Below are 26799 nucleotides of genomic sequence, written 5' to 3' on the forward strand. Positions count from 1 at the left end.
CTCATTAGTAAGCAATGTACTACCCCTTTTTGCAAACTCTGCTTTTTCAATGACAAGCCCATATCGGAGTTAATACGGGAGTAATATACATCACCGAAGAGTCACTATTTTTAGTTACAACGTAAGTAAGTAAATAAATAAACAATATATGAGATCTATATGAGCCACACCTCCTCTACCCATCTCTTCAAAATCTACATCCTCTTCTCCTAAACAATACAAAATGTAAAAAGGTAATAACCACTATAACTTATACTCCTCCTTGTTTTTCTCATCTTCATAATCAACACACATTTTAATCAAATTGTAAGCAATTGATTGTCCCATGGGCACCATAATACCCTCAGGATTGAAATCCTTGTCTGCTTCAGTCACAGATTCAGGATAAATCAACTTACGTACAAACGAAGTGTCAAACCATCTAGCATCCAACAACTCATTATCGTGTCCTAAATGTATCAATTCATTAGTTCCATTAAACTCAACTACTCCAACACATCCAATCATCAAGTTCAGTGGGAATGGCCATGGTTGGGTCATTACTACATTGACTTCATCACATGTGACGCCAGTTTCTTCCCAGATTTCTCTCTTGGTGGCTATTTCCACAGTTTCACTGGGTTCCATAAACCCAGCTGTACAAGAGTACATTTTCGAACTGAAATGTCTCTTGCCTAAAGAGAGCAAGATTTTCGATCGATCAGTGTTTGTAATTATTGATATTACCGCCATATCTGTTCTTGGGAATGAAACGTTGGAGACAGGAGCACTTTTAACTGGGCATACTGATCTCGCATCTGGTTTTTCAGTTGAAGCATGGCGGTCGCTGTTACTAGCAACTGTTTCTTCATTAGTACAGTACAATTTCCCTCCCGCGTGAATAGGTATGGTTGGATGACCACAGCCAGGACAGAACTTATTAGTACTCAACCAATGGAAAAACATTGCCCCCTGACTGAATAAACTAGCCTCTTTGGATTCAAAAGTTAGGAAATGTTTTCTTGAATGAGTGAAAAATACACCATTTTCTTCAGGCGTTTTATCAGTTTCAAGCTTGGCATTAAGTGTATCATTAACAAAATGAACAATGTTACGACATAAATCCTTATTTCCTGATAAATCAACGGCATAATACGCAATACCTTGATACCTACCTTGATGATCCAAATATTTCTCATCTCCATTCAACTCACAATCAACTTTTAATGAATTGATATCTAACCCAACTGATTCATCAAGTAATCCCATAAATAAAAAAGTCGGTTTCCCCTCGCTCCTCAACCCTTTATCCATATTCTTATTATCTTCATTCCAAGTATGCAAGATATCTTTCCACTGCGAAACATGATTCAATAACCCATGAGGAAGAAACTGTAAATTACCAGTATACCCAAGATTATTCAGCTGACCAGGCTCAATCTGATCAACACAAACTTGATTATCACCATTGGTCATTATGGACAACATATTGGGGAAATTCTTGTGTACCAATGGATTTTGCTTGTTGAAGAAAATAAATCGAGTAGATGGATGAAATAAGGATTTGGAAATGAACTCAGTATCTTCTCTAAGGAATGAAACTCGGTTGAGCACTTCATTTCCATAGTACATATCCTTTTGTAATTCTTTAATGGTGTTATTTAATGATTGCGACATGATGCGAAATTGCGATGTAGGCGATCTTACCATTCAACTGGGGAGGGGAGAACAAAAAAAGCTGGAAAACGACGAGACAAGTGGTTTAAGGAAAGTGACACCTGTGTTGTACCGTAGTTCCTATGTTGACTAAGGGCTGTCTTATCTGGAGAAGAAGTTGATATAATTTGTTGAAAAATTACGGATAAAACGTTGTTATCTGCCAATTAACGATTTTGATCACATAAGCACGACTTTAGTGGGGTTTTTATCAAGAGGTAGCGTTTGGATGAGTCAGCGTCCGAGGAACAAGCGCCAGTATAGATGAGCTTAGCTCACTAGTGGTACTCCAAGCCCAGGTGCTGGATAGGTAGAGTGTGTATTTGAAATAAAAAGACAAGTGTTCTTCGAAGAAGTCCATGTTTCGCTTAAGATTGATTGCTGCGAAAATATCATAAGCACCAATTTCTACTATCCACTGCTTAATCTTCTAAACATATTTGTATCGATTCATTTATCCTACAAATCTATTCAAGAGTTGTTCACAAAATCTGTATCAAGCTAATTCCAATACTTGAAAGGAATGGAAACTCCTTCAAATATAAAGTGTATATAGTTGAACTTTTTGATCTCCCTGGGGCGTATAAATATCAGTACACTGTAAATCAAGTAAAGTATTAAATTAATTCCCAGGGGTAGTCTACAAAGGTTGGTTTCTAGTTTCAAAACATTCTTTGCATTAAGTATAATTCTGAAATCATTGTTAGTAAAATTCCTGAAGATGTACTTGCTGTGATATCTCTTTCCATCAGATTAGTAAATGTAGACTTTTCCCCATGGTATAAATGTAGGAAGTCAAGCGTTCGTAATTTGGTCTGTTTGGTGTTTCATCATAAAAGAAAAACATCACAGCAAGATCATTGGAAAAAAACACATACCTATTAAAAACTGCTATTCGTGATAATTCATGTTTCTAAATCATTGTTAGTAAATTCATCTCCACAAGGTTACCTTATTCAATCAGTCATCTTGACACGTCTTCCGCATAATTAACTCAGAAGTCTAACGTCTGAAAAAAATGTCTATAGATCATCATCTTTGAATGGTGCCTAACACATACCTTTTGACTTTATCCAATCTTGATTCCTCTAATTATGGCATTACCTAATCCCTTCACCCAAGATTTCTTTGACTTCTTATCAGCAATGATAAAAACTCGACCCAGTTGATTCATTCGCCCAGTTCTACCGAGCCTATGTACAAGATCAACTGAGCTTCTAGGAAGCCCCATCAATATCACATTTTTGATTCCAATAAAATTCAATCCTCTAGCTAGTAAATCAGTAGTCACCAAAATCTTGACCTTACTACCATCCAAATCTTGCTTGATCAATTGTGCTGGCATCAAGAAAGGTTCAAGGAAATCGCGACGATTTTGTACTTTAACCTTACCTGAGATTCCAAATATATCCTGTTCACGAATTCCGTATTTTGAAATCATCAAATCAACTAATCCATCAACTTCTGATTTCTCATTGACAAAAACAATGATACGTTTTACGTAATCAGGTTCGGTACCATCTCTTGATATAGCATAAATGGCTTGAGCCAAGCATCTTGGTTTTGATCCATTATATGGAGGCAAATCGGCATCTAACGTCATTACTTTGATATTGCGAGGCACTTTATGCAATGAAGGTGTTGAAACTCGAATCATTGATTTTTCATCAGGAAAATATCTTGCCAATGTCTTTTCAAATTCTTTTGGAATTGTTGCCGAAACCAAAATCAAATCGAGTAAATTGGGGAAGTTTTTCACCACAGCAGTGGTATCTTTTAAAAAAGATGGATCAAATAATGTATCAGCTTCATCCAAAACACAATACCGTACACTTTTGAAAATTTTAAATGGACGATCAATAGCTTCTAATTTGGAGAAACCAGTGACTTTAGCTGGTGTTGTGACAAGAATATCAACTTTGCCATAATTGCGCAATTGCTTATAAAGTGAAATTGGTGGATCACCATGAGACAACTTCATAATTGAAAGCCCTAATGTATCGTTTTCTGGTAGTTCAAGAAAGTCTTTGTACTGACGTGGTACATTTTCATGCTCTAATGGGAATTTGTTGGCTCTATTGAGCACCTCATAAACCTGTTCCACTAATTCATGAGTAGGCACTAAAATAATTGATCGTACTTGCTCTGATTTCTTGAAAAGCTCGTACTTCCTCGTATTCTCTTTAAACCAATTAAAATCATCTTCTTTCAATTTGGATAAAAGTGGAGCAAGATAACTCCATGTCTTACCTGATCCAGTTTCAGCAGCAACTGTGAAAATTTTCGTCTTTTTCAACTCATTCTCATGTTTTAATTCGTAAAAAATACGTTCGCCTTGATCCATCTCTTCCAATTCCTTATTGACTTTTCTCGTCTGGTTGATTTTCCTAATGGCTGATATTTGAACTGGTGTAGGCTTAATTTTAATCTCATCAAGTGATGAATGTTGAGGTCCTTTAAGATTATACTGAGATTTAATCTCTTTAACCATAGATTCTCTTACCGATGGGAAAATCTTTAATTGATCAAAATTGTCGATTTTCGATTCAGCTGCATCTGGAGTCACTTTCAAATCATTGTGTAATTGTGAAAATCTTCCTGATTCAAATATGAGACCTCTTTTTGATTTAGCGTCTGTATCCACATCGTCCTTAGCCTGTGGTGGTCGTATTTTCAGCTTTGCCTTGGGCACATGTTTATTCTTTGAAGCAGCAACTTTTGAAGAGTACCTAGACAAGCATCTCAATTGTAGATGAGTAGTGTGATTGGTTGGTATAGAAGATACTGTTAAACCACTTCGTATCAACCTTCCAAACATGTTATAAGATTCAACTGGTGAAACATTGACCAAAATTAAGAAGAAGAAGATACAGTTGATTGTGTGGTTTTTGTTGCAAAAAGTAATTTGATGGGAAGAAGAGAAGAAAAAATTTTCAACAGTCAATTTGGGTAGTGTACCAATAATCAATCATTCACTCAATTCAAAAAATTTTCCAAATAGAAGGAAGACAACCAGAAACTTATTTGAGAGACAGCTACTATTTCTACCATGTTGAGATTATCATCAAGTTTGTCTAAAGTCAGACTTACTAGCCACTGCACCCCACTAATATCAGCTCACAATTTCACAACTTCAACTATTCTTCTAGCTACACCAAGACAAAAGGAAGGTAAATCCAAACAAATTCTTAGAAGAAAAGTAGTTGAAAAGGAAAAAGTCAAGAAATCCACCAGTTTAACTCATTATCCTTTCAAAGATGCAGTTCAGAGTTTAAATTTAGAGAAATTGGCTCCGCCAATGGATTATGTTGAACCATTGACCAAAGATTGCTTAAGTAGTACAACAATTACGGTATATCCAACTGATATTGAAGAGAAATTACGTACTTTTCAAGCTTTTAAAAAGTTTCAACATCATGAAATGTTTAGAAACCCAGTATCATTAACCACTTCAAATACAGTCAAGATTTACGACAGTTTTGTTAAGCAATTAGTTAATGAATCCAAAACTAATCGTAAATATATTGATGGAATCAAGGGAAGTGGGAAATCTACATTAATCAACCAAGCATTGGCTTTATCACTTCAAGAATTTGAAAATGAAGTGGTTATTTTACATTTACATTCTGCTGATATAATAGGAAATGGGTCTTCTGATTATTTCAAGAATAATAAATTAGGTTTATATCAACAACCAATGGCCACCAAGAGATGGTTAAGGAAGATCTTGGCTGTGAATAAAGACATTTTCCAAAAGCTTAAATTGACTGAAGATGTCAAGTTTTATCAAGATAAACAAGAATACAACCTAAAAGCTGGTGAAGCTAGCTTGTATGATTACCTTTCTCAAAATAGAGAAATTAACAAAGGTCAACCAACAATGGCATTCCAATTTTTCATTAACCAATTGAAACAACATTCCAAGACTGTGCCCATTATTTTATCAGTCGACGATTTTAACGCCATGGCTGATTTTTCAACCACCCAATATCGTTCACCAGAGTTCAAACCTATACATATAAGTGAATTTGAATTGGGTGATTTCATCTTGAAAGCAGCTAGTGGTGAATTGAGTTTCACTAAAGGTGGTGTATTGTTGGCCAAATCATGTGATTTTGCCCCTGCTAGAAAGACTACTCACGTTGCCGTATACCCAAATGAAGAATATGATCCATACATGAAGTATCCAAACTTGGATATGGCAGTATCACAAAGATTATCATCTAATGGAGGAATTGAACCTGTTAAAGTTGCCCCCTTGACTAAAAGTGAAGTTCGAGAATTGTTATCATTTTGGAGAGATCAACAAGTGTTGATTACAAGACCAGATTTCCATAAAGAAGAATTCAATGAAGATCAAGCTGAAGCTGTTATTGTTGAACAAGAATTCGATCCTGATTTACAATTTGAAAAATTGGTACAATCAAGCTATGTGGTTTCCCAAGGAAATCCATATGGAATTTTAAAACAAAATTTGATTAGCTACTAAATCTGTAAATAGAGAACCAAATAACAAAAGGTTGCTAAAAAAAAACACCTTTTCCTCTATGTAAACAACGTATCTTCCTCTCTCAAATACTCACCGATATCACCCTGTCTAAACGCAACAATACCAGTAGGAGCCACATTCCTTGCCTCATGCGTCAGCTTAGCACTAACACCAAACCCCAAAGGAATATCCCCCATACTATACACAATCACACCCGCATGTTCAGGAATATCCTCACTCATTCTTCCAACATGAGCCTTCAACACATGGTTCCCATACAAAAAAGGCATCTCACCATTTTGTTTAATCCAAATCTTGTACTTGGCATATTGTGATAAATAAGGCAACGCAGTAATGTGTAATTTGAACTTACCAGTCTTGGTGAATTTCCCTAAACATGTTCCTACTGACATTAGATTCTGACGGGATACCGAAGTGGCGAAATTGGCAACTTGTTCAGATACGTAATAGACTCGATCTTTTTGTAATCGAAATACGTGTGGGTGGTCGGGGTTGTCTATGAGGGCAGATATGTTGCGGCCTATGTAGTTGGCTAGTTTTTCAAATACCACTTTGGTTTCTTCTTCTGTTAATGGTCTCATTGTGGGAGGAAAAGCACTGGTAGGTGGAGGTGTATGGATAGGTAATACTGTAGGTAACTCCTATGAAGTCGATTTGAAAATTGGAATTTTTTTTTTTTCAAGAGATGCCCATCATTACACCAAAAAAATAAACCGCCGAATATCCATCTTCAATATCTCCACCTGTGCTTACTTTGTATAAATGAGAAAATGGATACTTCTGATAATACCAACATTGAGCAAACAGAGCAACAACAGCAACAACAGCAGCCTTTGGAAGAACCTCAGTCTGCTCCTCCAACTGTTTCCAAGTCGGGCCAAGTTGGCGCCAGGTTACAAAACTCCAAAGAAAGGCAAGCCAGGCAGAAATATGAGCAATCGTAGGTAAGTCCCCACAATACAAGTAGCCACACAATTACGGTGAAATTGTTCCCTTTAGAAGCATCAATTATACTAACTCGTTCTTTAGCGAATTTGTTCCCTTGTTAGATGAAAACGGCAACCCCATCCCCAAATCCGAACGGAAACCAAAACGGAAATGTGCAGTAATGATCGGCTACTGCGGCACAGGCTACAACGGTCTCCAAATCCAAAATGAACCCGGTGTGAAAACCATTGAAAAAGATTTATACGAAGCATTATATAAAGCTGGTGCCATCTCATTGGAAAATTCACTTGATTTGAAGAAATCAGGGTTCCAAAGAACAGCAAGGACCGATAAAGGTGTCCATGCCGCGGGCAATGTCGTTTCATTAAAGATGATTATTGAAGATCCCGAGTTGAAGACCAAGATAAATGAGCATTTACCTGATCAAATTCGTGTTTGGGGTATTCAACGTACTACAAAGGGGTTTGATTGTAGGAAAATGTGTTCTTCTAGAGTATATGAGTACTTGTTGCCTACTTATTCTTTAATTAGTCCCAAGCCTGGTTCGCAATTGGATGCGTTGATTGTTGAGAATAAGAAAAAGTATCCAGATTTGTTTGTTGATGATGGTGGTGAAAGTGACGCATTTTGGCAATTGATGAAGAAGAATGTTCGTGATGCTGGTTTTACTCAAGAGCAATTGGATGCAATTGCCCAAATGAATGAGCAAGAAACTAAAGGAGCTTCTACTACTTCCAATCCTCCTGAGTCGACAACTCCACAAGAACAACCTTTAACTAACGAATCAACCACATCTCTGCAGGAAATCCCCCTCTTCCGTCTCGCTAAACAAGTCAAACAAATTGAAAACGCCACTAGACGCGCCTACAGAATCTCCCCTACACGTCTTAACCGCTTCAAATCGGCCATGCAGCAATACAAGGGAACCCACAACTTCCACAACTTCACCATTGGCAAATCCTACAAAGACACCTCCTCCAAGCGGTACATCATCGACACCACCGTGTCTGACCCCTTTGTGATCAACAATACCGAATGGATCTCAATCAAAATCCACGGGCAATCATTCATGTTGCACCAGATTCGGAAAATGATCTGTATGGCAACATTAGCAATCCGATGCGATTTACCAGTTGAGATTATTGCTGATGCGTTTGAGCTGACCAAGATCAACATCCCCAAGGCTCCAGCATTGGGACTCTTATTGGAGAACCCCGTGTTTGATGCTTATAATTTCAAGTTGCGTGATCATAGTTATGATGCAATCAATTTCGATGTTTTCAAAGATGAGATGCTTGATTTTAAAATGAAGTTTATTTATGATAAGATTTATGATGAGGAAGTGAAGGAGAATGTGTATTATGGGTTCTTTGGATATATTGATAGTTATCGGGTTCCAAGTAATGATAATGATGAAGAGGGAGGGTCAAAGAATAGTAACGGTGGTGGTGCTGGCTCAGTTACGATATTTGACTTTTTGCATAACTACATCGACAAAGCAGCTAAAGCTGAATCAGAGAAGTAGATACGTTTATAGAGTTTGTGTAAAAGTACCATTAAACAATCATATAGTATAGCTTTACCTTATATATATATATGTATATGTATATGTACGAGCATCTATCAAACCATGACTTCGCCCAAAGTAGAGGGCTGTGTGGATGGATTTATACTTTTTAGACAGATATATTACTTAGAATGTGGGATCAACAACAGTAGCATACAACAAATACTAAAGACGTCACATTTGTTTTTAGTTTCTGTGTTAAAATGCCTCCACAAGACTCATGAAACACCTTCTCTTTCAATTTGAATGGGAGCGCGGGCGATAGCTATTATGACCATAAAATCGCACCTATGTTATAGCTATAAGCAAACTAGAATGATTCATGGCATGAATGGTTTGCAATCTTGAACCGTAATAGCTAGCACGGCGTGATCCCTATGGGTTAGTACCAAAAAATGGCTCTGCCAAAAAAAACACCCTCCTAGCTGCTCAGCTTGAGCACGCTTCGATATGCAATTATCCCCTCCTTCCCTTATTATCAACTGAAACACAACTCAGTCCCCCCTCCTAAAGCCATGCGGGATTTCCTGCATTGGCTTGTGGTTGTGCTGGTGGGGGTACTTTTTGTGAAGTAGCGTGGTAGTTTTGATTAGGTGTGTACATTGCAGCTTTTTGGTTTTGATAGCGTGGGTCTGCAAAGTGTTTCTGTTGTTGCTGAGAGTCTTGGAGTTGTTGTTGCTGTTGCTGTTGTTGATCTTGTGCATCTTGCTGCTGTACTTGCTGACTCTGTTGTTGCTGTTGGTCGTTATTTTCTTGGTTATTCTCTCCATCCGTAACCTTACCTTGAGCTCTTTGTTTCTCCAATTGGAACTTATACAACGTCCAATCAAAAACATAATCATATCGATAATTCTCCTTCTTGAACAAATCTCTAAACAACTTCCTAAGATAAGCATAATCTGGTTTATCATCAAATCTTAAAGTTTTGATATAATTCATGTAATCCAAAAATTCACTTGGTAATCCTTTACACAAGATATTATTTGGTGTTGTCATCTTCTTTTCCATGATTCGATCATATTTTTGTCTCTTTGTAGCTGCTTTTAAACCTTGCCATGGTAATGAGCCACGACAGAAGTAAATCAACACATAGCCCAAACTCTCTAAATCATCCCTTCTGCTTTGTTCAATACCTAAATGGGTGTTTACACTAGCATATCTTGCAGTACCAGTCAAATTCTTATTTTCACGATATGGAATATGCAAATGTGTTCTTGGGTCACGATACTTTTTAGCCAATCCAAAATCAATGACATTAACTTGAGATCCTCGTCTTCCAATACCCATCAAAAAGTTATCTGGTTTTATATCACGATGAATAAAGCACCTAGCATGTATGTATTCAATACGGCAAATCAATTGATCAGCCAATAGTAAAACAGTCTTGTATGTGAATTTTCGATTACAATAATTGAATAAATCTTCCAAAGAAGGACCCAACAAGTCTATAACCATGGCATTGTAGTCACATTCAGTTCCATACCATCTAACAAAAGGTATACCAACACCACCACTCAATGCTTTATAAACTTTTGCTTCATATTCCAATTGTGGGTGTTTGGCTTTGGTGTTTTCCAATTTGATGGCAACCTCTTCTCCTGATATGATATTTGTTCCCAAGTATATATCACCAAATGATCCTGATCCTATTTTACGACCAATACGGTATTTTTTGCCTACTCTTAAATCCATGACTGTGTGTGTGTGTGTGTGTGTGTGTGTGTGTGTGTGTGTGTGTGTGTGTGTGTGTATGTGTGTGTGTGTGTTGAAATGCTGTGCTTGTGATGGGTTACGTGGGGGGGGTGTATTGTTGTTGTTGATGATCTGTGTGAGCAAAAAAAAAAAAAAGAAAATCTATATGTGTGTAGTGTAGTGTTGTGTAAATCTGTTGTTAGATTGATTGTGGTTTGGTTTGTTTGTTAGCCTGTTTTGGTTTGGTTGTAAAGACTTCTGTTTGATTAGATTGGTGTGATGTGATGTGATGTGATGTGATGTGGTTCTGTTGTTGTTGTAAAAATGAATGATTAAATTTTTTTTTGCTTCTGCTTTTCTTTTCTTTTTTGCTTTTCTTTTGTTTGACAACCAAAAGAAAATAAAATTATGTAGTTAATTGTAAGACAATATTACAAAAAGAAAGATACTAAGATAGATATAATTAAGTTAATGGAAGTAGTAGTAAAGCTGGTCTATACCTATCTCTCTTTTTCTCTCTCTGTGTGTGTACAGTGTGTGTTACTGTGTTTTAAAAGATAGAAAGTATTGTTATCTAATAATGATGATGATATGTTTTTTTTTTCTTTTTTTTTTTTGGTTGTCAAAATTTGATTGTTTGTCTCTCTCTGTGTGTGTAATTGTTTCCAAAAAATTTACTTAGTTTTAGAAATAGTAAGTATATATATGTTTTAAATTTTGCTATTCTTACTTAGACGAGCTCAAACAGATATACTATATATATACTATAATTATACACACACACATCTACACTTTATCAAACCTACGAGAGCTATCTCTAGATACAATTTAAATAATCCATATCTCTCTCTCTCTCTCTATAATCAAACAAAAACGTATTCCTCAAAATAGAAAGAAACGTAATGTAAGAGATGATACTCATAAATTATTATTACAACACACACACACACACACACACACACACACACACACACACACACACAGTTTGCGCTAAAATTTCTTTTTTTGTTTTGTTTTGTTTTTTTTTTGTTTCTTATCACGTGAATATGGACTTATACTTGCGAAAATAATATTATCATTGTTTTAGCAACCACACTTCCACATTTTATGTCTTAAAGTGTGTTTAGGAACCTCATTTAGTAGAAGTGGACAGATTGTAGCTACTATCACTTTCAATGTCATCAACGGTAAGAAATAAGGATGCCCCATCATACACCTCCCGTCCAGTCCAGTCCAGTCCACTCCACTCCCTTTCAGTCTTTGTCAACTCTCATCACGTATTGTATTACTTTGTATTACTTTGTATTATTTATTAATTATTAACTATATAGAGAGATACACACAATATTAAAGGGTAGGGGAGGGTGGGTACAAAAAACCAGTTATATATAATCAGAATAGTTTTATATCAATTAAAAGAAAAAAGAAAAAGAAGTAGGAAAAGGGGTTTTTGGAATAAGGAAACATAATCAGCAAAAACATTGTAAATCAACAAAAAAAAAGCCCTCTCCCATTCAGTCATTTTGATAATAATAAATCATTTTGCTTTCCTTATTCATTCATTCGCTCGCTTATTTTGCAATCACTGGTTTTTGAAATTTGTTGTAAAATCTCTTGAAAACATTATGTTTCTTAGTTGATTTTGGATTCTCAGTTGCAACAGCAGCTTCTGTTTGTTCAGCTGGGGTTTCAACAGCAGCTTCAGTAACTTCAACTGGAGCAGCTTCGGTTGCGTTAGCTTCAGTAGTTTCAGCAGCAGCAGCTGGTGCTGCTTCTGATTCATTGGTTAATTCAACTGGTGTACCTTCAGTAACTTCAACAGGAGCAGCAGTAGTAGTAGCAGGAGCAGCAGTATCAGTTACTTCAGCAACTTCAGGGACTTCCTTAGCTTTAGCTTCAGCTTCAGCTGCTTCAGTGTTTGTAGCATCAGCATATGAAGTAATACCATCTTCATTTGCTTTAGTGGCTGGGTCAGTCACGGCCTTGTCTTCCGCTTCGGTAGCAATAGCTTCAGGCTCAGCAGCAGCAACTTCATCAGTAGTGGCAGTAGCTGGAGCTTCTCCCTCGGCTTTGGTAGCATCAGTAGTGGTCTTGTGAGTCTTGGCCTCTTTTGAATCTGAAGTGAATGCTCTTGAAAGTCTCTTTACTCTATCTTTAAGTGCCATTGTTTTTTTTAAAAAAAAAGTTTATAGTATGAGGATATTAGCTTTTCTAAGTGGAGGATTGAAAGTTCTAAAGTTTGGTTGAGAACTTTGAGATATAAAAGAAATCTAGGGAAATGTAGTGAGTGGTAAAGAAAATGTGGTTGGTTTAGAAAGAAAGAAAGAAATATTAAAAAATAAAACAAAATTTCAAATCAAACCAATCTCTTCCTTATTTTAAGGAAAATATGTGGTGTTAAAACTATGGCAGCTACATCTACTGCATAAGGTGTATATGTACCTTTTTTAGGTGTTTACATTGTTTAATACAAAAAAAAAAAAAAAGAAAAATCAAGCGTCTAATTCCTCTTCTTCTATTTTTAAGGAAAGTAAAGATACGTGGGTTTTTGTGTTTGTGTTTACCAAATAAAACCTATACGTATATGTAAACACTAAAATATTTGAAAAGGATTATTACTCAAAAGGGGAGTATTTTATTTTTAGTTCTTAAAAAGTCATTCATTTGACTATAAAACTAAAAAAAAAACCTGCTTAAGGCACACACACATAGACACACACACACACACACTTTAAAGAGCTGAGTCCGTCATTCGGATTTAAGATATGTGTTATTTACGCTGATTTGTTTTGTGTATTCCTTTTGGTTTATTGAGTGTCTGTCTGGCGTGTAAATAATAAAAATAACAATGTATCCCTGTTTTCTTTGTACTATTCAGTTACAGCCTTATTATGCTTCTATCTTCAAACGCACAACAAATCTAAGGAAACGAACGGGAATAACCGCCCAAAAATAAAATAAATAAAAAAGAAGTAAACTGGCGCTGGCAAAACAGAGAAATGTAGAGTCGCTTTGCATTTTATTCAGCACCGGCATTCGTCTCAACGCACACCGCACATTTTCTTCCGTAATCCGTGCTGTGCCTACTTTATCTTTCCTTAATTTTGAGAAGTAATCAAAAGAATGACTCTTACTTCATAGTCACGCAAATCTCTTTTAACTTTTCTCATCGTAGAGTAAAGTTAATGGTGATAGGTATTTTGTGTGTGTGTTGTTACTTTGAGAGAGGTTTCAAATACAATGATGACTGGAAAGTGTATGACACGTCAAGGGATACGGAACTTAAAAAAAAAAAAATTATTTGTGTTTACTGCTTGTACAATATTTTCTTCTGTACAATCTTCAATCAACCGGTAGGCTTTCCTTACTGTTAGTTGAGATGTCTGAATCTCAATCTGAGTGAAAAGACGGCTGGCTTATTCCCCCTTCCCTTGTCCTACAAGTCTCTTCTGTTCCGAGTTATATTTTTGACGACGAGTAGTAACTGTGTATCATTTGTTATGTATAACACAAACTAATTTTCATTTGGAACAATGGATAGTTACACAAACCCAACTCATACAATAAAACACATTTTTTTTTTAAAAGTCATACGACATCAGCATATATATAAGCTTAACAAAACAAAACACACAAAGCATACAATATAGTATTACTAGTGTAGCTACTACCTATAAGAGCAAGACACTTTCTACTACGACACCTTTCGCTAAGAAGGAGAAGAAGAACTCTGCAAATTTTCATACAAAAAAAACTGTGTCTCATTCGAATAGCATAAGACGTGTAACACCCTAAATATGTAACAACCATCTTTGTAACAAAAAAAAAAAAAAAACAAAGCAAACAATAGAAATATAGTTAGTAGGTGTTCCACAATAACACACTCTTTATATATGTTCGTGTAAATTAATGTTTTTTTCAACCGTTTGGTGGTAGAATCGTCTAGAATCCACAAACAACTTTTTGAAACAGGCAATGTTAAGATGATGAGATGAGACAAAATAATCTAAAGAAAAGAAGACTCTGTTTCAAGCTGTTTACTTCTCTAATCATTGTAAGGATGTATTTGTATTCGACACTAGTTCAATTCATTCCTGTGTTTTTGTATTGAAAGGGAGTTTATTTCATAAAGCACAGCCGTATCCTTTCATTCTAACTTGACAGAAAACTAGTAACAAAAAAAAAAAATTGCATGTGATATAATTTGCTCTCTCTCACGTGCAACTAAGCACAAGACAATACTATTTCATACTCAATTGATGAGAGATGCATCTATTCCATGTCTTTGTATATTGCTCAAGAAGAAAAGTAGGAATCTTTTCATTGATAATCTCTTTATAAACCGGGAATATATATTTCAGCTTGTGTTTTTTTCGCAATTTTGTTACCAAAAAAGAAAATTGGATGTGTTTTTTAAAAGGTTAGAGTATTGAATAGAATAAGCACTCTGTTCAAGCCAGGTCTGCTTATTCCAAGAACAATTTGGAATTGGCTTCAGTGGGTTATAAGTGTAGTGCTGGGAAACTTGTTGAAGGGTTGCAAAAATCGTTTAGAAACGCGTGATTTGCGTGCACTTGTTACCAAAATAATAACAAAAAGAAAAATAACATATATCAACACAATAAAAACACACACATTCCACATCAAGAGCACTAATACAAGGAGATATCATCACATCAAGGAGATTGTTTTTGGATTCACAAAGGGAGAGTAAAACCATATATACACTACCACCTTTTAAACCTCTCTGTCCCACCTCATTCACTTTGATTTCAAAACAATGCCGTTAACTTCCATCACCAACAATCCTCAGCACAAAGCCCACATCAATCCTCTTCATCCATCCAACGAGTATAAAGTCGTCAAACCAAAAGCTTCTGAAAAACGACAGAGCTACAAATACGGTCAGTACCCACAAAGGAAGCGACTAAATGAACAAGCATCACCAACTCCAATAAGAAGTTATGAAAAGAGGGAAGATCTAACAAATGGTACATCATTGACTTACAAAAGCATGCAAACTACACCTAGCGCTAAAAGAGTCACTCACAAGTCACTGGCCACGTCCTCCTCTTCATCAACAACAACAACAACAACATCGTCATCACCATTTATTGAATCACCAGCACAGGTCAACAAATCAAGTATACAGCCTTACAAGTCTCCATCGCTATCAACTCAGCCTTCCGAAACTGCTTCAACTACCCCCGATTACAAATTTGAGGATTTTGAAATTGGAAGAGTACTAGGGAAAGGCAAATTAGGTAAAGTGTACTGTGCCAAACATAAACCATCAGGATACCTCATTGCTTTAAAAGTCATGTCCAAAAAGGAATTATCATCAATGAGACTTGAGCGTAATTTTCGTCGAGAAATTGAAATTCAATCATCATTATACCATGTCAATATTACTCATTTACATACCTGGTTCCATGATGATACCAATGTCTACCTTGTTCTTGAATTTAGTTTGTACGGAGAACTATATCAAGAATTGCGCAAACTCAAACGGTTTGACAATATCAAAGCTAGCTACTATGTATATCAAGTGACATTGGCGTTACAATACTTGCATAATAAGAAGATCATTCATCGAGATATCAAGCCGGAAAATATCATGTTGAGTTTGGATAATGTGGTGAAATTGAGTGATTTCGGCTGGTCAGTTTACATGCAACACCAAGATGATGAAGATGATGAAGATGATGATTATCGCAACCATATAAGCCAACTACAAGATCAACAGCAAGTTCCTACTCACCACCAACTGAATAGAAGAAATACCATATGTGGAACAATGGATTATCTCCCACCAGAAATGATTGAACAGAAACCTCATGATAAAACAGTCGATATATGGGCATTAGGTGTGTTGATTTATGAGTTTCTAGTTGGTAAACCACCATTCGAAGAGATTGATAAGAATGCAACTTATAAAAGAATAGTCAAAGTTGATTTACGATTTCCTAAATACCTACCAGTTGGTAATAGCAATAACAAGGAGAGTACGAGCAAGACATTTACCAGCAGTTCCGCTAGTTCCGCCAGTGGCACTATGGTTGGAATGGACTTGGATGCAATTGATTTAATTAGGCGGTTATTGAGATATGAACCTAGTGAGAGATTGAGTTTGGATGAAGTTTTGCGTCATCCGTGGATCACTAAACATAAGCCATATTGGCCAGTTAAAAGGTAAGTTAGTATCGAAGCGTATAGTAATAGAGTATATTGCCCCACTGAAAAAAAAAATGTCACATCTCTTAAAACTACAAATTGGTCGTTATAAAAATACAATTACAGCAGTTGCTGTTGTTGCAGTTGCAGTTGCTGTTGTTGCAGTTGCAGTTGCTGCTGTTGTTGCTGCTGCTGCAGCCTTTGAATCTGCATCTGTTGCTGCCTCTGTTTCATCAACATCTGCTGTTGCGCCTGTTGTTGTTGCTGATACTTTAAAAATTGCTGCTGGAACGCTTGTTGTTGCAAATTATTATGTTGCGCCGTCATCAAAATCGCTTTAGATGGAACCCTAACTTGATATATCTCACCAGGTATAGCACTAAACAGTTGTGTCTGTGAGTCCAGTTGCGGGTTTGGAGGCGCGTCAACATTAATTAATGCACATCGTCCTTGTAAACCACCAATGGATCCAGATATAGCTTGATTGGCTAAAGTCTGCTCACCACCGGCACCTTGTTGATGCTGTTGATGTTGCTGCTGCTGTTGTTGTTGTTGTTGTTGTTGCTGGTGCTGGGAATGCTGTGCTGATATAATTAATGCATTTGCATAAAATTCTCTTGCCTGCAAGAACCGATGACGATAGCGTACCGGCATCATAATTTTGCGTTCCAAAGGTATTGGATTATTCTTTGATAAACCTTCCAATACCAAATGGGTCTCTTCATCAGGATCCAATACCTTGTTAGCCTTGTTCAACACCAGATCAGCACCTTCACCATGAAATGCTGCTGCTTCTCTTCGTTGCGCGGCAAGAGCATGATTTTGAGCAATTTTCGCTTGGTTCCGTTTCTGGTATTGTTGCAACAAGACATCGTATGGTTGCGATCTTCCAAGAACAGCACGCTTGGCTCCCATTGAATGGGTTTTACAAGTTAATGAACGAGCACATAATCCACCTGAAGCTAAAGCTACACCACATTGCTTATCTACATCAACTGGTCCTTTGGCTTTGGCCATTGCTTTAGCCTTTTGAGTTTGGGCTGAAGTTGATTGTACTGGTGGAGTCAGCTCAGCAACTTCTTGTTGTCGTTTATTTGTTGCACCACCGGCATTCTTCTTTCGCTTCACTGGTTTATCAACAGGGATTCCAGATTGTGACGCAGCAGCAGCGGCAGCAGCAGCGGCTTCTTTTGCTTTTTGTGCCTGTGATTTCTTGTACTTCTTCTTGGGCCTTGATGACTGGCCATTGCTGTTGCTACTGAGATCCCCATCGAAATTGTCAGTTGCACTATTAGGCACTGGAGTATTGTTTCTCGTGCTGTCAACAGAAGACGAGTACTCAACTTCACTTAATACACCATTCTTCCTCTTGCGTTTATTGACTCCATATGTAGCGTTCCCATTACTGTTATTACTTGCAGCCAATTCAGCTTGTTCTTGCTGTCTCTTTTGTTTCATAGCAACACACTTTTGATAATGCAGGTTCAAGCTGGGTAATCCAATTGGTCGTTCACACGAGTTGCAGATCTTATAAGTGGTGGATTGAGAAAGGTAGGATCTTCCAGGAAACGCGTTTTTAATAAAATAGTTTTCGTTGGAGGTTTCTTCTGATTTGATGATATCTACTTTCTGATCAAGGTAGTTACCAAACTCTTTCCAAATTGTTGTTGATTTCTTGTTGTTGTCGCTGGTGTCACCGTCTTTGTTGTTGAATCTGTCGAGAACTGAATTTACTTGTGATAAGGTGATGACTTGATCGGCTTTCGTTGTCATGCTTGAGCTGTTGAAGGATTTTATAGTTGACTATGAAGACCTGCTGAGCTTCAAAAGGTGGAATTGTCTGATAAAAAAAAGTGGATCTTTAAAAAGATTCGTGAGCAGCAGGTTTTTGTGGTTTAGATAAGTAAACGTTTTGAGTTCCAGGCAATGTGGATACACAAGTCACGGCAAGTGGCTAAAGTGTGCTGAAGTGAGTAGTAATGTTTGGCTGTGATACGGTAAGCACAGTTTACTCCTTTGATATTGATTGATTGGGTATGTGACAAGCCGTTTTTATCGGATAAAAAGGCCGGTATTTGTCGGTGTTGAGAATTTGTTTTCTTTTTTTTTGCTTCTTCTGTTGCTCTCTCTAGCAATACACACAGACACACAATCTCATATAACATAAGATCAGACCACCTTCAATCACATCATGCTTAGAAGAGAAGCCACTACTATCAAACTATCAGCAGAGGACGTACTTGATTACGATGAATCGTTGGAGGAGAAACGTCTACAAGAACAAAAATTGAAACAGCAGCAGCAACAACAGCAGCAACAACAACAACAGCATCCTTCAAATCTGACTGAATCTACTATCATCAATCAGCCAACTAATGTTGCATCTGATTACAACTCATCAAATATTCTACAGGAGCAGTTGAGCAATACAGATATATCATTGCTGGAATCGCGGACAAGGTCTAAGAATGAAAGGATTCTATGATTCAACAAAGTCTGTTAGAGAGCACCAGTTGATTAGGTACTTAGTGGGTTGCGCTCGGGTTGCTTTTTGTTTCAACAGATGCTGGTTTCAGTAGAATAACAATCAACAACAGTTTTGCTACGAATATGTAAAAGTGCAGCGTTTCAATAGAATATTGGTAATTCTGCCAACAGCCAAGCCAGCCTCAGTTGACCTCACTGTGCTATCTCTAATCTACTGGCTATAAACTTTTGCTCTGTTTTATCCAATCTGATTCTTGTAGTTTGTAATGTAACATAACACAAAGAGAGCAAAAATATCGTCCCCTCTATCAATATGCAATGAGATGAAAAATTTAATTTTTTTTTTATTCAGTCCCACACATTGCAGCTATAACCCACATTTGAATATCATGAGTTCAGGAAGCTTTATTCTAGCTGTATGTGCTGCATTTTATCTTTATGACGGCGGAAGATGGACCATAGTGGTATCTGCCTTTGTCTTGACATATTTATACAAACTTGAAAGGAGATCAGCATCTGGAAAAGCTCCACAACAAACAGTCTCAAAGGTATCTCAGAGTAACTCAGAATCTCCAATATATGCCGTGGACTTTACTTCAACTACATTTACTCCATCTGCTACTACAAGTTTGCCAAAGACTGTACGTCTGCGTGCTAAAAGATCTCCTAAAATTATAAAGGCTAGTAAACCTGCATCTTCACAACAGTTGGAACCTGTTTTAACCAAGTCACAAGTGGATCTTAAGAAATCTCAAATATACATCTTTTACACCACATTGACAGGCTCTTCTTTAAGACTAGCTAAAGCCTTGCATGAAAAATTGCACTTGATGGAGTTAACCCATGAGCCTAAGTTACTAAGTCTCGATGATGACGTTGATGACCTTGAGAAGTTCTTTTTGAAAACCCCAAAAGACGATGAAAATACCAAAAACATTTATGTCTTAGTGTTACCCTCGTATGAGACTGATTCACCAATAGATTACTTTTTGGAACACTTGATTGATACCTATCAAGATTTCAGAGTCGATAAGTATCCATTGAGGTCGATTTTAGGATTTGCAGTACTAGGATTGGGTGATTCTGAAAGCTGGCTGGGCGATAAATTTTGTTATCAAGCTAAATTGGCCGATAAATGGTTGGGGAAATTGGGTGGTAGAAGATTGTACCCTTTGGGTGAAGTATGTATGAAATACGAAGGTGAACCAAAAGCTAAAGAATGGATCCAAAACTTTGCTGAACTTTTGGTTGATGAGGAGCCCTTTTATATCGATGAGAATAATGATGACGAGTTTGATGATAGTGATAAAGAAGAAGAAAATAGTGATGACGCAAATACATTGGTTGATGTTGAAGACATGGGTGATATAATTCGCAAGACTGGCCAAAGATCAACTCAGCAAATGGAAGTGAAACAAATGGTTGCCAAGGACTCACCAACATTTAAAACCCTAACAAAGCAAGGGTATACAATTGTTGGTTCACATTCGGGAGTTAAGATTTGTAGATGGACCAAATCAGCTTTAAGAGGAAGAGGATCATGTTACAAGTTCGCATTTTATGGTATCAAGTCACATCTATGCATGGAAACAACCCCATCATTGGCATGTTCAAACAAATGTGTGTTTTGTTGGAGACATGGAACTAATCCGGTTGCCAAACTGAATTGGAGGTGGGAATTGGATCCACCTGAAAAAGTAATGGAAGGTGCATTACAAGGTCACTATCAAAAGATTAAGCAAATGAGAGGTGTTCCTGGTATACAAATGGATAGATTTCAAGAAGCATTCAAGGTTAAGCATTGTGCATTGTCACTTGTTGGTGAACCTATTTTCTACCCACATATTAATGAGTTTGTTGGCATGTTGCATGAGCAGCACATTAGTTCCTTCTTGGTGTGTAATGCTCAACATCCTGATAACTTAGCTAAATTGTCAAAGGTTACTCAGCTTTATGTGAGTATTGATGCCCCAACAAAGACAGATTTGAAGAAAGTTGATCGTCCTTTGAATAGTGATTTCTGGGAACGTTTGATGTCTTGTTTGGATATCCTAAGAACAACACAATCCCACCAACGTACTGTCTTTAGGTTGACATTGGTCAAGGGATTCAACATGACAGATATTAAAAGCTATGCAGATATGGTTGAACGTGCTTTACCATCTCAAATCGAAATCAAAGGAGCTACATTCTGTGGATCTTCAAATGGTAATGGAAACCCGTTGACTATGCAAAACATTCCCTTCTACGAAGAATGTAAAGAGTTTGTTCGAGCATTAAATGATGAATTACGTACTAGAAATCTAGGCTACGACATTGCTGCTGAACATGCTCATTCATGTTGTATATTGATTGCCCATGAGAAGTTTAAGATTGACGGAGTTTGGCATACACATATTGATTATCCCAAATTCTTTGAATTGTTGGAGTCGGGCCAAGACTTTGTGGATATTGATTACATCAAACCAACTCCAGAGTGGGCAGTCTGGGGTTCAAAAGAAGCAGGTTTCAATCCTGTGGATACCAGGTGGGATAGGAAAGCAGAAAAGTTGAAGAATAAGATAGCGAGAGAAGAAGAAGATGCTAAAAGAAAGGAGCAAATAGAGGTCATATAGTGATTATTGTATGTGCGACGATGCAAAACAAACAAAAAAAAAGTAAACAAATGTAATCTCCTCTCTGCTCAATCCAATATCACTCAGTACTCCTACGATGTCTTCAAGAAAGCCAGGTGGGATTGCATTCATACATCCCGATTTAGGCATTGGCGGTGCCGAAAGATTAGTCATTGATGCAGCAGTGGGCTTGCAAAATTTAGGCAATCAAGTAGTCATTTATACTTCACATTGCGATCTCAATCATTGTTTTGATGAAGTGAGTTCTGGCCAATTAAAGGTCATCGTGTACGGTGATTTCCTACCCACGCTGTTTTACAAAAGATTTCATATACTATTTGCCATCTTGCGTCAGTTGTACTTGGTTCTTGTATTGATTTTGTCTGGAGATATTAAAAACTATGACTTCTTCATTGTTGATCAATTATCATTTTGCATTCCGTTTTTGAATTTGTTTAGTCTTGCAAGTGCTAGAGTTTTATTTTATTGTCATTTCCCTGATCAGTTGTTAACTAAAAGAGCAAGTTTTGCGAAGAGTCTATACAGAGTGCCTTTTGATTTCATTGAGGAGTGGACAACTGGATGCAGTGATCAGATTGTTGTCAATTCAAACTTCACCAAGGGTATCTTCCACGACACATTTAAGAACCTACGCGATATTGACCCAGGTGTTATCTACCCTTGCATTGACAGCAATATTGAAGATACTGAAGAAACTCGCAAAGCAGATGAAGAGGTTGTCACTTTTTTCAACAATTCAAAATATTTTTTATCCATTAATAGGTTCGAGAGGTCAAAGAATATAGAGCTTGCTATTAAAGCATTTGCAAAACTGAAACGGATTCTACCTGGAAAACCAAGGTTGGTTATTGCCGGTGGGTATGATGCTAGAGTAGTTGAAAACGTGGAGTACCTAAAAGAGTTGACTAAACTCTGTGATGATCTAAAATTGACAAATTTCACTATACGAGGCAAGCTTTTGATCATGCCACCATCAACTGAGGTTTTGTTTCTTCCAAGTGTTAAAACTTCATTAAAGACGTCACTTTTGAAACATGCAGAGCTACTATTGTATACCCCGGGAAGAGAGCATTTTGGAATAGTTCCAGTTGAGAGTATGCTTTACAAGACTCCAGTGTTGGCCATCAACTTTGGTGGACCTTTGGAAACGGTTGTGAACTTTGATGGTACCAATATCAATGAGGCAACAGGATTCACCGTCGCCGGGGATCATGAAAAATGGGCTAAAACTATCACAAAGTACTACAATGAAACAAATGACCAAGTTAAACAAAAACTAGGTGAGAATGGGTTCCAACGTGCAGTGGAAAAGTTTTCCCGAAGCGAAACAAGCTATGAATTTGTAAGAAATTTGGAGCATTCTGCAAGAAACAAGAAACGAGTGATAGTGCCACCTTGGATACTTTCGTTGGCGCCTATTGCTGTTTTAGCTATTGCATACGTCACATTCAAACTTATTCATTAGAAATAGGTTAATAGAGTCATAACTATATAGGTTGATTAACAAACAACATCATGGTAGACTTTTGCTAGTAGAAGCTGCTTGATACACACTTCCTTCTGCTTCATCCTTCAAGTATGGTGACTTTATTTGGTTAATGTTTTTGAATTCTTGAAACTCTTCTGTCGTCAATGGCTCGGATTCGAATTTCTGAATCCATCCAAGAAGAAAACGAAGGAAGTTAGCAGGCTTATCGGTCTCACGGGTGACGCCATATTCAACAAGAAATTTGGACTGATCTTTTGCGCTTCTGTCACAATTGATCTTCACACCCACAAAGGAAGTTGGCATAAGTACAAACGCTTGTGAACTTTCAGTGATTACCATATGTTCCATTAACTTTCCAAGGAGAGCTTCCTCCGATTGCGCTTCCTCCATGAACCCCTCAGAAAACATCATAAACTTATATTGAATAGGACCAAACTGCAAAAGGTGAACACTGGGACGCAACTTGTTGTCACTGGAATTTGATTCCAGTCTGCGTTCCATTTTGAATATATCAAAAAGATTATCCAAATACAAGTCCTCAATTAAGCGCATAAACTCGCCCCCTCTGTCCAACGCCTTGACAACTGGTATTTGGAATATATCACAATTGATTTCAAGATCAATTTTGTTGAGAAGGAAATCACACACATCAAGAGAGGAAGGCATAAACTTCTCCAGTTTTGTCTTTAAGCTAGGTTGCCACTTTGGTAATACGCGGTGTTTTCCAATCTTCAACAGGCTCTCTTTGATTTGCCCTCCGGTGTCGACGGATATAGTTTGCATAACTTTTGTCAACAATATCTTCTGAATAAATCTATTACATTTCTCATCGTCTCTAGAATTCTCTCGACAATAAAAGAACACATCTTGAAGAAAATCATTATAGCAAGACCGGTTCTTTATAATGTACGATCTTCCATCAAAGTCGGAAAATCTCGCAATCTCATCCGCGATGTTAAAGAAAGTTTCAAGCTCCTCATTAGGAACTTCGTATTGTCTTTTTAGTAAATCTTTGATAGTTGATTTCCTAAACAAGTGCTGTGGTTGATTAGCTTCCGAAATGGAGGAACTCGTTGAAATAGATTTTAAATCATCAAAAGTTTGAAGTTTATGGTGCTTGATGTTTTTGTATACTTGTTTTGCAGCCTCAATTGAAGTTGAGATTTCCAATTGTTGCAATATTGTTGTAAGGTTATTGGAGCTGAAGTTAAACATATTGTACCAATGGCTACTTAATCAGATAGAGCTGTTCCCTGAGGTGTTGGTTGTTCGAATTGGTAGATTGTTCCTTTTGCAAATTTATTTTGTGTCGTTACCTTTACGGCTTCAGCTTTGTGTCACTGTCGAAAGTAGGAAAGTATAACATTGCTACATAAAGACCCACCAAAGGCCACAAGTTCAGATGTCTTGCTACGTGATGTCCGATGGCGTCAAATACTAGTCTACCTTGTGAGGTCATAGAGGATGTCTATTTGAATGTAAACAAGCACCAAGCTTTAGTGTTTGCACCTTTGCATTCGAAGTTGCAAAATGTTATCAAGAAAAAGCTTTACAACAACATTCTTGTATATCGTGTTGGAGATGATAAAACTGTCAAAGGGGAAAAAAGTAGAGGAGAGTGGCACTAATTTAGATACCCAAGACATATAAATAATCTAAATAGTGACAAGTTCATCTTCCTATACATTTGAACGTACTTGGCAAGTATGGATAGGGATATGAAAATTAGTAACTTGAAGATTAATGAGCATTAAGTTGTCTTGTTAGACTCCCTATTCGATCATTCCAAGTATATCAAAAGTCTTGACCTAGGTTGTGATTGTCAAGTTGAAAGTTAGATGTCTTTCTCTGAATCGGACGGTGCAACCTGATAACCTGTTGCTTAATCTTAAAACTTTGTATCTCTACGAACCTGGATACTCACTAGGGGATCTTCATTTCAGCCCCAATCTCAAATTTAAGAAGCTATGCTTTTGCCGTTTCATTAGTCCACCGAATGAGTTTCCCCATCAGCAAAATGTTCAACACTTTAAAGCTTGAGGAGTTGTACATTCAAGGGAGTCTAGGATCAAACATTGAGGGAATGTTTTCTCCATCGGGATTAGATGTGGAATACCCGCGCCTTATTCAGCTTGGTATTGACCTGAAAAGTTATCATCTCCAGCTACTACCCATTTTTTGAGCTACCATACTCACAATAAACCTCAGCTGTTGATTATAGTGCACCCAAGAACATCAAGGAGGAGCTATGTTCCTCAACTTCGTATTCTGTTTCCAAACGCAAGCATAAATTGGTGCCATTAGCGAAACTGTCCTGCGACTCGAGACTCATTTCTAGATACAGCTTCAATATTTAGCCCGAATTTGCCTCAAGGTGTTGTTGGATATCACCATCACGATGAAGCTTCAAAGTGGATTTCAAAAAGGGCGCTCACATGTGAACTCTATGGAAACAAAAGCATGGGCATTGAGCTTCAAAAGTGGTATTCAAACACTGATTTGGATATGATTTCCTGTGATCCTTTGAACCCCCATGATGTACACTCTCCAGAGTGCAAACTCTGAGCGTTTGTAAACTTGTTTAATATGTGAAATAGGAGACTATATGAATGTCTCGATGCAATTCAATTTACCAGTAGTGCCATTTCAACTAATATCAACTCTGTTTCTGCTAAAGCGCTGTTGAACTAAAAAAGCATTGTATTCGGGCTATATACTTCAATTGGTACAAATAAAAAAGCTTTACAAATGAGCTTAAGAAGTCGTTTAAGATTCTCTATTTTGCCATTTTAAAAATATCCTTGACGGCTTTCCAAATATTCAAGCTGGGATCCACATTCCTACTCTCATGGATTTCAGATCCTTTCATCTTAAATGAGTCAAGGTATTTTGAAGAACCACCACCCGGGTTATCCACTAGTTTAGATTTGCGTCCTTCCTTATGCACCTTGAACCACTTTTCGATTAAAGAAGGAAACTTGTCCAATGTTCTCCAATATGATTGATTTATTTCCCTATCAACATCCAATTTTAACTTGTGGCCACTAACACTGGGGCATTGCAAATTGTAACTTCTTATTTCAGCATTTAGCAACTTCACCTTTGCCTCAATATAAGCGACATCAGTCTCAGGTAAACTATTGTCTTCATATGTAATCCTCTTTATGTTCCTCTCATATTCATCTAATAACTGATCCACAGTGGTACTCCGCTCAATAAATTGTTTCATAACAGACTCATTTAAAATCCATTTAAACCAAAATTGGTCCAAATCGGATCTAAATATCTTGATAGATTTGTTCAAACCCTGTTGGTTTTCAATCCAAGGAGGCAAAACCTCTTGATTGTTCAACACCTGCGTCATAAAATAGTTGGTGTCGGTGCAATTTTTTAGATGCTCAGGCGACAACGGCTTCCCTCTAACGGTACTCATTGTTGGTGATTTGAATTGCCCCGTTTGCTGATCAATGGCGGCATTTATTCTACTTGTTGCAAGGGAATCCACAAAATCAACTGAAGGGCTTGGTGAGACTAACATAGAGGGTCCTAAAAGTCTCTCTTTGTACATCTCTCTAAACTTAGCCCTCTCTTTATCCTCTGG

The 26799-nt window shown here is 37.2% G+C and overlaps 14 protein-coding genes across 14 annotated transcripts; 6 read left to right on the plus strand and 8 right to left on the minus strand. All coding sequences in view use genetic code 12, as the record gives it.

Annotated features, from left to right (window-relative positions):
* Window positions 1-243: 243 nt before the first annotated feature.
* I9W82_001737 (NAD(+) diphosphatase) lies at window positions 244-1689 on the minus strand (the record flags this gene model as incomplete). Its single annotated transcript, XM_067690515.1, has 1 exon — window positions 244-1689. One exon carries the CDS (start codon window positions 1687-1689, stop codon window positions 244-246), a length of 1446 nt encoding a protein of 481 aa, XP_067548973.1.
* Window positions 1690-2764: 1075 nt separating this feature from the next.
* Window positions 2765-4513, minus strand: I9W82_001738 (ATP-dependent RNA helicase; the record flags this gene model as incomplete). The annotated part of the gene is made up of 1 exon (XM_067690516.1): window positions 2765-4513. The coding sequence occupies one exon, from the start codon at window positions 4511-4513 to the stop codon at window positions 2765-2767; it is 1749 nt and encodes a 582-aa protein (XP_067548974.1).
* A 231-nt stretch (window positions 4514-4744) lies between these two features.
* On the plus strand, window positions 4745-6184 carry I9W82_001739 (mitochondrial 37S ribosomal protein mS29; the record flags this gene model as incomplete). The annotated part of the gene is made up of 1 exon (XM_067690517.1): window positions 4745-6184. The coding sequence occupies one exon, from the start codon at window positions 4745-4747 to the stop codon at window positions 6182-6184; it is 1440 nt and encodes a 479-aa protein (XP_067548975.1).
* Window positions 6185-6240: 56 nt separating this feature from the next.
* On the minus strand, window positions 6241-6786 carry NIP7 (ribosome biosynthesis protein; the record flags this gene model as incomplete). Its single annotated transcript, XM_067690519.1, has 1 exon — window positions 6241-6786. The coding sequence occupies one exon, from the start codon at window positions 6784-6786 to the stop codon at window positions 6241-6243; it is 546 nt and encodes a 181-aa protein (XP_067548976.1).
* Window positions 6787-6975: 189 nt separating this feature from the next.
* I9W82_001741 (pseudouridine synthase) lies at window positions 6976-8678 on the plus strand (the record flags this gene model as incomplete). The annotated part of the gene is made up of 2 exons (XM_067690520.1): window positions 6976-7145; window positions 7235-8678. 2 exons carry the CDS (start codon window positions 6976-6978, stop codon window positions 8676-8678), a joined length of 1614 nt encoding a protein of 537 aa, XP_067548977.1.
* Window positions 8679-9227: 549 nt separating this feature from the next.
* HRR25 (serine/threonine protein kinase) lies at window positions 9228-10412 on the minus strand (the record flags this gene model as incomplete). Its single annotated transcript, XM_067690521.1, has 1 exon — window positions 9228-10412. The coding sequence occupies one exon, from the start codon at window positions 10410-10412 to the stop codon at window positions 9228-9230; it is 1185 nt and encodes a 394-aa protein (XP_067548978.1).
* A 1571-nt stretch (window positions 10413-11983) lies between these two features.
* Window positions 11984-12577, minus strand: I9W82_001743 (uncharacterized protein; the record flags this gene model as incomplete). The annotated part of the gene is made up of 1 exon (XM_067690522.1): window positions 11984-12577. One exon carries the CDS (start codon window positions 12575-12577, stop codon window positions 11984-11986), a length of 594 nt encoding a protein of 197 aa, XP_067548979.1.
* Window positions 12578-15192: 2615 nt separating this feature from the next.
* Window positions 15193-16608, plus strand: IPL1 (aurora kinase; the record flags this gene model as incomplete). The annotated part of the gene is made up of 1 exon (XM_067690523.1): window positions 15193-16608. The coding sequence occupies one exon, from the start codon at window positions 15193-15195 to the stop codon at window positions 16606-16608; it is 1416 nt and encodes a 471-aa protein (XP_067548980.1).
* A 98-nt stretch (window positions 16609-16706) lies between these two features.
* On the minus strand, window positions 16707-18359 carry I9W82_001745 (deubiquitination module subunit; the record flags this gene model as incomplete). The annotated part of the gene is made up of 1 exon (XM_067690524.1): window positions 16707-18359. One exon carries the CDS (start codon window positions 18357-18359, stop codon window positions 16707-16709), a length of 1653 nt encoding a protein of 550 aa, XP_067548981.1.
* A 418-nt stretch (window positions 18360-18777) lies between these two features.
* On the plus strand, window positions 18778-19071 carry I9W82_001746 (uncharacterized protein; the record flags this gene model as incomplete). The annotated part of the gene is made up of 1 exon (XM_067690525.1): window positions 18778-19071. One exon carries the CDS (start codon window positions 18778-18780, stop codon window positions 19069-19071), a length of 294 nt encoding a protein of 97 aa, XP_067548982.1.
* A 391-nt stretch (window positions 19072-19462) lies between these two features.
* I9W82_001747 (putative tRNA 4-demethylwyosine synthase) lies at window positions 19463-21688 on the plus strand (the record flags this gene model as incomplete). Its single annotated transcript, XM_067690526.1, has 1 exon — window positions 19463-21688. The coding sequence occupies one exon, from the start codon at window positions 19463-19465 to the stop codon at window positions 21686-21688; it is 2226 nt and encodes a 741-aa protein (XP_067548983.1).
* A 97-nt stretch (window positions 21689-21785) lies between these two features.
* Window positions 21786-23174, plus strand: ALG2 (GDP-Man:Man(1)GlcNAc(2)-PP-dolichol alpha-1,3-mannosyltransferase; the record flags this gene model as incomplete). Its single annotated transcript, XM_067690527.1, has 1 exon — window positions 21786-23174. One exon carries the CDS (start codon window positions 21786-21788, stop codon window positions 23172-23174), a length of 1389 nt encoding a protein of 462 aa, XP_067548984.1.
* Window positions 23175-23222: 48 nt separating this feature from the next.
* I9W82_001749 (uncharacterized protein) lies at window positions 23223-24413 on the minus strand (the record flags this gene model as incomplete). The annotated part of the gene is made up of 1 exon (XM_067690528.1): window positions 23223-24413. The coding sequence occupies one exon, from the start codon at window positions 24411-24413 to the stop codon at window positions 23223-23225; it is 1191 nt and encodes a 396-aa protein (XP_067548985.1).
* A 1561-nt stretch (window positions 24414-25974) lies between these two features.
* I9W82_001750 (DnaJ family domain-containing protein) lies at window positions 25975-26736 on the minus strand (the record flags this gene model as incomplete). Its single annotated transcript, XM_067690530.1, has 1 exon — window positions 25975-26736. The coding sequence occupies one exon, from the start codon at window positions 26734-26736 to the stop codon at window positions 25975-25977; it is 762 nt and encodes a 253-aa protein (XP_067548986.1).
* Window positions 26737-26799: the final 63 nt, after the last annotated feature.

The sequence above is a fragment of the Candida metapsilosis genome (genome assembly GCF_017655625.1).
Source record: "Candida metapsilosis strain BP57 chromosome Unknown scaffold2, whole genome shotgun sequence".
Classification (NCBI taxonomy): Eukaryota; Fungi; Ascomycota; class Pichiomycetes; order Serinales; family Debaryomycetaceae; genus Lodderomyces; species Lodderomyces metapsilosis.